Source organism: Myotis brandtii, unplaced genomic scaffold, assembly GCF_000412655.1.
Source record: "Myotis brandtii unplaced genomic scaffold, ASM41265v1 scaffold389, whole genome shotgun sequence".
Taxonomy (NCBI): Eukaryota; Metazoa; Chordata; class Mammalia; order Chiroptera; family Vespertilionidae; genus Myotis; species Myotis brandtii.
Window position 1 is genome coordinate 3,175,354 of NW_005364914.1, and position 10,410 is coordinate 3,185,763.

The 10,410-nt window shown below is 39.6% G+C and overlaps 1 protein-coding gene across 1 annotated transcript in view; it reads right to left on the bottom strand.

Moving 5' to 3' along the window:
* Window positions 1-10,410, bottom strand: part of TBC1D30 (TBC1 domain family, member 30) — a 91,958-nt gene that overhangs the window by 28,078 nt on the left and 53,470 nt on the right. The window contains exons 3-6 of the mRNA XM_005872695.1: window positions 7,358-7,419; window positions 6,792-6,857; window positions 4,602-4,727; window positions 2,739-2,924 (exon numbers count right to left, since the gene is read on the bottom strand). Coding sequence (XP_005872757.1) covers window positions 2,739-2,924; window positions 4,602-4,727; window positions 6,792-6,857; window positions 7,358-7,419 — 440 coding nt within the window. The remainder of the gene's footprint in view (window positions 1-2,738; window positions 2,925-4,601; window positions 4,728-6,791; window positions 6,858-7,357; window positions 7,420-10,410) is intronic.

The following is a 10,410-nucleotide window of genomic DNA, read 5'->3' on the forward strand; positions in this document are numbered from 1 at the left end:
CAATGAAATTCTCTATCCCATAGCATCTCAAAGTCTGATGTCTTATGTCAGCAATGTCACTCCACCCACTGCTGTATTTCAAGGACCAAACATTGCATCAAGAAGAAGAAGAAGGGGGAGGGGGAGAGGGAGAGGAAGGAAGGAAGGAAGGAAGGAAGGAAGGAAGGAAGGGAAGAAGGAAGGAAGGAAGGAAGGAAGGAAGGAAGGAAGGAAGGAAGGAAGGAAGGAAGGAAGCAAAGATAGTCTCTTCCACAAATGGTACTGGGACAACAGGACATCCAAATGCAAACCAAACTGAATCTAGACACAAACCTTACATCCTTCACAAAAACTGTCTCAAAAGAGATCATAGACCTAAATGTAAAATGCAATCCTATAAAATCCCTAGAACATAGCATAGCCTAGATGACCTTGGGTATGGGAATGACTTTTTAGATATAACACAACACCAAAGACATAATCTATGCAGAAATACTAATAAGCTAGACTACATTAAAATTTAAAACTTCTGCTCTGTGAAAGTGAATTAGAAGACAAGCCACAGTCTGGGAGAAAATACTTTCAAGAGATCCATCTGATAAAGGACTGTGGTCCAAAATACACAACGAACTCTTAAAACTCAATAATAAGAAAACAAGCTTTAAAAACAAACAAACAAAAAAACTCGATTAAAAAATGGCCCAAAAACCTTAACAGACACCTCATCAAAAGTAAAACAGTTACTAAGTGCAAAAAAGCAAGGAAAATGGTTTGCCTCCATTTAATAAATTATATATTTCCCTAGTAATTACAACTCGCAGAGGCCAAAATAGCTGTTGGAAAAACACCAACAGCCAATATTTTCCTTTGCATCAGAAGTATTTCTTCATAAACCCAACCTTCCTCTGCACATTAAATGCCTAACCAGATTCCTAAATGATGATAATGTCATTTCATTCCATAAAGTTCATTTTCTTAAATATTCAGTTTCTGAGCTTTATTTAATCCATCTTTTTATGTGACTTTTTACTTTCTCAAGTACCATCACTGAGTCCTTTCATGATTTGATTGGCATCATAACCCTTTCCCCAAACCTTCCCACCTCACCCCCAACCTGAATTGTTTATTTCAGCTTTTTAATAGAGCAGTTCCCATTTTATAGTCATACAAGTAAAAGCTGGGGGGAAAAATAACTAAAGCTGATGGACTATTTAAACAAAATTGCTTCTTAATAAAAAATGTTTTAAAGTCGTGTATTCGATTTGTCACTGCCTCCCCCGTCCACCCCTGCCTATTTGATGAACAAGTAGCTTCAAAGCTGTTTCCTTAAATACATGAATGGAAAAAGTGAGAGGGTGAACACAGAATGAGATCGTGTCAGGCTGGCTTTATCATTAATTCCATGATGTGTATAAAACCAGGAGGAAATCTGCTTATCTTTCCATATCAGAATTAGTCCCTGGTTGAGAATATCACAGTGGTGTTTGCCACAGTCAAACAAAGAATGGGAGTGGGGGGAGGTGCTCTTGAATACAAAGACGAAGTAACCATCACAAAGCATTGCAATCAACAGCAGTCTGAGGATTCAAATAAGAAGAAGCAACCCCATATAGCCCCAAGCAAGTAAGGCAGTGGTCATCTTCCACGTGTAAAATGCTTTCTTCCTCCTGAAGACTTATTTCTGGTGATTCACTGAATCACATTCAGACCTACATGCTTAAACTGCTAGTGTCCCATCTCAAAGTGTTTTCAGAATTTATTTATTTTACTAATAAAGGCCCTGGGCATCAAAGATTAAAAGATAATTCGCTTCTATAACCTTTCTCCAAGCAATCTGCTTCCATCATAAACATTCACTCTCAGCCTACCTCCTCCATACCTCATCCCAGATATGCAAGAATAAAGCAATCTAATAAGATCCAACCAGAATTTAGGATAACTGGTGGAGTAGGCGGTTTCTACCATGACCCTAGGGATTCCCCACCTCCTGAGAGTCACACTCTTCTATAAGCCCTTTCCCTGGAGTATGGGCTGGACCTAGTGCCTGGCTCCTAATGAACAGAATGTGGGGAAAATGATGAAATGTGACTTCTGATATATAGGCTTCAAATCTGTAACCTAATCTCTTCTGTGTTGCTCACTCTCTTTCACTCTCTTGCTCATTGAGGGATACCAACCAGAATGTTGCACAATGGTGAGCCCCACAAAGCGGAACTAAAAAAGGGCTCTGACCAATAGCTAGCAAGGAATTGAGGCCCTCAGTCCAAGACCTGTGAGGAATTACAGCTTTCCAACAACGACCTAAATGAACTTGGAAGTGCATGCTCCCGCCTGGTCAGGCCTTCAGATGAGACCACACCCCAGCCAACAGTTTGAATGCCACAATCATGTGACTCTGAGCCAGTTAAGCCATGCCCAGATTCCTAACTCAAAGAAACAGTGAGGTAATACCAAGTTTGCTGTTTTAAGCAGCTCCTTTGTTATGCAACAATAAGTATTCATATAATTAATAACTAACTTGCTTTAAAAATAGATGTCTTCTAAGTGAATCTAAACACCTAATCATCCTCTTCACATCTGGTAGCTACATGAATCTGTCACTTGACCTGGCTTTAACCTGGGGGAAACGGTATCATGGGTAATTACGAAGGCGTGGCAAACACCTCGGAAGGAAGTGGGCATCAGGGAAGAGAAATCATAGTTCCAATATTTAACTCTCTGAAGAATTTCAGTTGCCTTCTTCAGAGCCTGATACTCACTTTCAGAGCATCCCCTTCATTGCCTTCCACCACTTCCAGAATTAGTGCAGCCAGGATGTTAAAGCCTTGGCAGTACCCAACATTCTTGTTCCAGCGGGCATAGGCCAACAGGACCCGCTTCAACACAACCCTGTCTTGCTCAGCCTCCTGGCCACAGTAAGAACTGCAGCCTGTGCGGTGAAGATCCTAAAATAAGAGGAAAACAGTAATTTTTTTAAGTGACTTACTATACTCTCTCTCAAAACCAAAAAATAAAAACAAAAACGGTAGTTATTTCTTTGCCTCAGCATTAAGTAGATTATCAACATGGACTGTAGTTTTTTAAAATTGTATATGCAACATGGGTCAAAAGAAATTCCTTTCCTTTTTTTCCTAATGTTTTCTAATATGCTTAGACATTTTCAAGAGGAATTGCAGTCAGGCAAATTTTCTACTTAAAGTGTTTCCAGAATTAACACAAAGAGGGACTTAGAATTAACAAAATTTCATATAAGTTGACAGTTTATTTAATAATATATCTCAGATAAAACAAGTCATTTCAACATATGTATGATACATGCCAACATTACTTCTTCTTACAGAAAAGGATATAAAGTTTATTTAGCTATCAAAATTCCAACTAGTATTAAGGAGCAAAACCAAAATAGCAAAAAATGCAACCTGTATTGTAGAGGGACAGAAAAATCATTCTGTCTAAAACAGAAAAATTATTCTGTCCACAAGGTTTTATAAATTTGTGTAAAACAGACAAAAATTTAACATTTAATCAGGGAAATATCCATAATTTTATTACCAGGCAGAGACTATGATTTTCAGGAGCTGAAGTCATTTTACTGACATAGTATTCACTTCAAAAATAAAATAAAAGATCTTCTTAATAACGTGATCATTATAAAATGTGCATTGCCTTAATTTGCAATTTAAACAGAAAGAAAATATTTAAAATATACAATACTTCATCTGTGAGAAACACATTCTGAAATTCCAAATAAACAACTGAAACTTCAAAATGTAAAAGCTTTTCAAGCATACCATATAAAATTCCATAATATATTTTTAGGATTTGTCTGAAACAGACCAAATTAGATCAGAAAGTAGCTTCTTTTAGTTAGTACTTCCTCAGAAAAAAAAAAATCTTCAAATCTGCCAAAACATTAGCCATCTTGTGGTGACCAAAATTTAGATGAAACAAGTTTCCTTTTAAAACCTCAGCTTAGTGTCACACTGTGATGTATTCATATAAAGTTAAAAGCCACGTGCTACAGACTTATGTAAGAGAGTAATAGTGAGATCAAATCGAATCAGCAGCGTTGGCTTTTGGCACCAGGTTCTAACCAACTGTAATGAGCCAGGTAGGCAAACCACCGCTGCCTCCAGGGCTGGCCTGGACCCTTGACCAGCTAGTTTAATTAGACTGACCCACCAGTCATTAGATTGACCCACCAGTCAATCTAATTATATTCATAAATTGTCAATTAAGAAATTATCAAAGACCCTAATAAGAACCCAATTATTATAATAGGACTATCCTTAACTTTAAATTTCTCAGTTACTTTTATGTGAAAATCCAGTTAACAGCACTGACCAATGCTAAAAAAAAAAAAAAAAAGAAGAATTTATTTATCTGTTATGTGAACAAATAAGCTGAATATGAATGGAAACATTTTATTCTTACTGGCAACACACAAACTTTTGAAGACAATGTATACAGTCAAAGTTCTTCATTAAAAAGCTATTAACTGAAGAAGAAACAGAAAATATACAGACTTTCAGACCATAGGCTTGATGCTCTATCCAGGAAACGTCTGGCTCTTGGAATCTTCCTTCTAAGTTAGGACAACAGGCCACGCTCAGGGGCATTACCTTGACAATCTGAATTCCCATTGAGTCATCATCCGGATTACTCCTTTCATTGAAAGTGAAGCGCAAGGTTTTGTCCCAGTCAATGGCTATGCTGTGCAAATAATGATCTGCCAAGGTCAACCAAACCTAAAACATGAATAAAGAAGGATGCTAAAGTCAAATACATAATTTCACCTTTACTAGGACTAGTGATTGCATCCAACAAGAAAATGGGAACTGTTCCTAGACCAGAAACAGCCCACATGCAGAAATCCAAAAAGAGCCTCCCTGAGATGTGTATTGTACTGAATTGCATCAATTAGGACCTTTGATGTGTTCAAAATTTCAATTAATATTTGTTGAGTTCTACTATGTATCAAGCAATGGTCCTAACATTAGGAATACTGTTAAAAATTTTTTTTTCAAGTTTTACTTCAGTTCATTGAATTAGCTATATTATGTTACAAGCTTTTTATACTTGGCTCTGAATTGCTGTCTATGCTTGAGCAATAGCCACCTGATTCATGGAGAATGGGCCTTTTCTCACCATGAGGTGGTCTCTGCTTTTAAATCATCTATTTCTCTCTCTCTCTCTCTCTCTCTCTCTCTCTCTCTCTCTCTCTACACACTCACACACACACAATACAACAGATGAGCTCCCATAATGAATAACTTTTAACTGTTTTTAGAGTCAATGGATATTTTTACACATTATCCTGAAAAGCTGTTTCTGAAAGATGTATTTCTTTTTTAAAAAATATATTTCATTGATTTTTTACAGAGAAGAAGGGAGAGGGACAAAGAGTTAGAAACATCGATGAGAAAGAAACATCAATCAGCTGCCTCCTGCACACTCCCCACTGGGGATGTGCCCGCAACAAAGGTACATGCCCCTGACCGGAATCGAACCTGGGACCCTTGAGTCCGCAGGCGACTCTCTATCCACTAGCCAAACTGGCTAGGGCTGAAAGATGTATTTCTTAAGGTCATTTTTAATGTATATTTTGAGGAACCCCTGATATTCAAATTCTAGCAGAATTAGACTAGGTCTATAAACTGATATAGTAAGAGAGCATTTCAAGTTTTGGTATCTGAACATAGTTAGCAGGAATATCACTGATTAATATCTCCATTCAGACTTCTCTCCTAAGCATCAGAATCATATGTCCAAATGCCCACTTGATACCTTCAACATAGATATCTAATAGGCGTCTTAACCTTAATAGATACAAAGCCGATCATCTAACCCATCACCACCTCAACTACACATGCACACATATAAACACACACATCTGCTCCTCCCACCTAAGTAAATAGTAACTCTCCCCTTCCAGTAGCTCAGGTCAAAATCATGAAGTCATCGTTGACATCCTATTACCTCATATTCAATCTAATAGGAATTCATGTCAACTCAGCCTTGAAAATATATCTAGAATCAGACCCCTTCTCCATCTCTTGCCTAAATTATGATAAGCCTCTACTAGTCTCCCACTTCTGTCCTTGTCCCTCATATTCTCGAGTTAGTAGCCAAAGTGGTCCATTTAAAATGTAAGTTGTATCATGTAATTCCCCTGCTCAAAACTACCCAATGCTTCCCATCTCACACCCAGCAAAGTCCTACTCTGGCCTATAAGGTCTTACGTGATCTGCCATCCTCCTAACCCCCATCACACTACCTCTATGACCCTCTCTCCTATTGCTTTCCCCCTTTCACCATGCTTCAGCCACCCCGTCCTCTTGCTTTTGCTTGTATATTCCTGAAATGCTCCCACCTGAGTGTATTCTGGCATACTCTTCCCCCAGGGTAGCTGCATGGCCCACTGGTCACCTCCTGCAAGGCCCCATTTAAATGACACTTTGCTGTGTAAAATTCCACCTCCTTATCGCCATTTCCCACACAGTTTCACTTATTTTTCTGCTTTACTTTTATCCATGGCACTTATCACCATCTGATATACTTTATATTTTATTCACTGTAAGTTCCATAAGTACAAACACTTTGGTCTGGTTTTTCTTTCCACTGCTCTATCCCCAGTACCTAGGACAGTACCTGGTGCAGAATAGATAATCAATAAATATTGAATGAATGAATAATGAAAGGGGACATGTTTCAAATTACTAAATTTAGAATATCATTTTTTACATTCCAGAGATTTAAAGAGGGACAGAGTGATGGCCCTTTTGTATTTCAGCCCTACAAATCCTCCTTACCTTTCTCCTCCATTCTTTTGGTATTCCTGTGGATAGTCTGGCAACTGCCTTGAGAGCATCATACCACTAGGAACAAAGAAGAAATATTGGCAAAATGCTACTACTGACCTGGGTAAGCACTTTTCAATCTTTTTTTTTCATCCTGACATCTGTAGAGCATAAACTCTGTACAGTACACTGGGTAACAGTCAACTTCTTTCAGCCGATATGACTGGTGTGAGGACTATGCCTGCCCCAAACCCCACCTTGGCACCCTTAACACACCTGTGATCCATTTGCAATCCACAAAAAATAATTGGGAAGCACTGGTTCAGAAACCAAAACATGTACTGTGGATTCAGAATAACAGATGTTTGGTTTTGTAAATTTTTTTCACACTTGCACCATTAATAGAAAGTACAAAAATTTTCATGGTAAGTATAAACCCAAGCGTCATCTATATTTTTAAAAATGATTTGTCTTCTTATGCTTGTCAAAGTTTTCCCATTTTGAGAATGTATCTCAGTATATTATACCCTGTAGATACCCCAAAAGAAGAGTATTATCAAAACCAAACATAGAGTTACCTGCTGAAAACCATTTTGACCTAAAGACGGCTCAAGAGTGAACTTCAATTTTGTGTCAACTCCTAAAAGAAAAACACATAACTGTTATTTTGGGAGAAAATAAGTTACATCAAAAATAGAAGTAAAAATTAACTGAACCATCATGAAGTTTTTTAAACTTTTACTAATTTTTAGTCAATTTTGTTAAAGAAAAAGAATATTGGTTGTTACTATAGAAAAAAATAACCTATAGCAATAGAATGGAGCTTTTCCCATAAGATGGTGGTTTCCACAGCTGTCTGGAGTAGTGCCAAACCAAAAATCAAATACATTTTTTTAAAAAATCACAGGCGTGGAGTTAGACCTCCATTCAACTTTGGTTTCTAGAGTCAAATAAATAATTTAACCTGCCTCAGTCTCATTTCTTTTTTCCTTTTTTAAATCCTCACCGAAGGATATTTTTCCATTGATTTTTAGAGAGTGGAAGAGAGAGGGAAAGACAGAGAGAAACATCGATGTGAGAGAAACACATCAATTGTTTGCTTCCTGCACACGCTCCAATCAGGCTCCAGGCTGGGGAGGAGCCTGCAACCAAGATATGTGCCCTTGACCAGAATCGAACCTGGGACCCTTTGGTCCACAGGCCAATGCTCTATCCACTGAGCCAAACCGGCTAGGGCAGTCTCAATTCTTTATCTTTAAAAATTAGGATAAATAATACCTATCTCAATAGATAGTTGTGATGATTAACTGTAAATCATCTAGCACTATATCATTAATATTTATAAAACTTAGGAAGAGAATTCTCTACTTACAGAATTTGTTTTCTAGCGCATTTGAGTGGATTATGTCTATTAGGGAAATGTCAGTGGAATATCAAAAGTTATAAAAATAATGTCACTGCCCTCCCACTTATGGACTCCTTAGTAGTCCTATTGGAGATTTCCTGTTTTTAAATTCTGTCTTAATAAACTTAGCTATTGGAGAAAAAAAAAGTTTGTATGTTTAGTTATAGACTACAAGCTAAAAATATAACTGAACTCTAATGCTAAGTTACCTACAACTTTAGATAAAGTTCCAAAGTTTTAACTTTATTTTGGAACTTCTCTGTTCCAAATCCCAAATCTATGGAATTGAAGTACATAAATAGGAGAATACATAAAGACTATATATTTGATATGTATATTGGGCTTCTTTTAATTCAGAATTCCATGTTAGAAGCATATGTGCTGTCGTTATTGGGGTAAAATTAAATGACAATTTTTATTCCTACTTAAGTTGTGTTTTAAAAAAATAGTATAATCAAATCTAAAAATGCTATATTTTCTTTTCCTACAATTTCAAAATCAATGAAATTACATTTTAAGTCACTTTTAAAAAGACATGACTTGAAAGTTCAAGGATCAAGATATACCAAACATTAGCCATAGCATTCAGTTCTAAATGATTGTCATTTATGATGAAATGTTTGCTTCTAAGATGTTGATAGCAGATTAGGTGTACTGAAAACCTCTCCACAACTATGTAGGGCCGGTACTCGGGTAGGAGCAATCTTCAGAATTTGCAAAATTATAATAATAAAGTAGACCAGTCTTTTTAAAAACATGCTAGTATATATGGAGTCAAGAAGCTGGAAAGAGATGTGCCTGACGTGCCCAAGCCCAGGAGAGCATGCAGATGCCCTTCGTGGAGCCCGGGAAGAAGGCTGTGAATACATGAGAGGGGCCTCACATTTCTAAAGTCAAGCTGTGGTAGAGAAGCCCAAGATACTTCTTTTCAAAGCTTCGGGTTCAAAACCATACTCTGTCTAGGTAGATAACATTTTCTTCCCCCAATATATATCAGCACCCCCACAGATTCTCCCTCTCTGTGAGCTGGTTTAAACGAAGCCCAGGCCTCAGTGCCAAGCAATGATGCAATGGCCACAAGAGTGCCTGCGGCTCCAGCGCAGGATTTACGGCTGGAACACACCCGGCGGTGAGGTTGCTGTCCAGACCCTGGGTGCTGAATGGAGGAGGTCTAATCATGACGTTTGCTTTGGTCGTGTAACAAAGACCAGGAAGTTCGGTCCGCACGGAATGGTTTCTATCGACCTAAAAGCCCGGATTCCCTGGATGTAGTCCCCAATATGCTCCCCGCACTTGTTCGGAGCACCTGCCGAGAGTCTTGCCGAGTGCCTGGCGGCGCTGAAACCCAGCTGCGTTAGTCAGTCAAAACCACAACTATTTTCTCCTGGTCAGAAATGAGTCACAGGCTTGAACTAGAATTGATCATTTGCTGCCCGTCGGCAAAAGCTGAAATCAGGTCATTTTCACCGACTCGTCTAACTGAATGAATGCGGGGAGGCGGGAGGGGGGGGAGGTTTATGTTTCATCTGATCATCACAGCTGTTCCGGGTTCAGAAATACAAAACACTTCTAATGTGGGAAGGAGATTTTTTTTTTTTAAGGGTAAAGTAAGACGGTGAATAAACACTACAGTCTCTGTAACTAGACACTTCCTTGGGGAGAAAAACAAAGGAACCACGAGGTTCGGAAAGGCAGCCACGCTTCCCACCCTTTGGGGGCTCAGTGCCTCGGCAGATTCGCCCCTGCAGCCTCGGGCTAGCAGGTCTCCGAAGGCGCTGGGAGGCAGGGGCTGGGGGAGGTCGAACCCGCCTGGAACCCAGCTGGTGCCCCTCAAGGGGCGGAAGAGCGCCAAGCGCCGGGAGAGCGCAGCTGGCTCCCTCTGCGGCCACCCTAGCCAGAAAGCTCTGAGCCCAGGCTCCGCGCCTGGGCCGGGCTCATGAGCCCCGGGGAGGGATGCCGGAGGGTGGAGCAGGCGCGGAGTTATGCAGCTTGGAGAAGCAGGGATGTGTAAACACAGGCTGACAGCAAAAAGGGCCCAGCCTGGCACAGTCAGGTGCGCTCCCAGACTTCACCTGTAAGAAAGGATCTCCAGGCTGCAGAAGTGTTTCCTGCCCTCTCCGAACCCGGACACACACATCAGAGGCTCCAGGCGAGCTGACCCCACACTCACGCTACGGGACCCTCGGCAAATTCCTCCCCTTCCCGCCCACCCCCACCCCCCGCCCA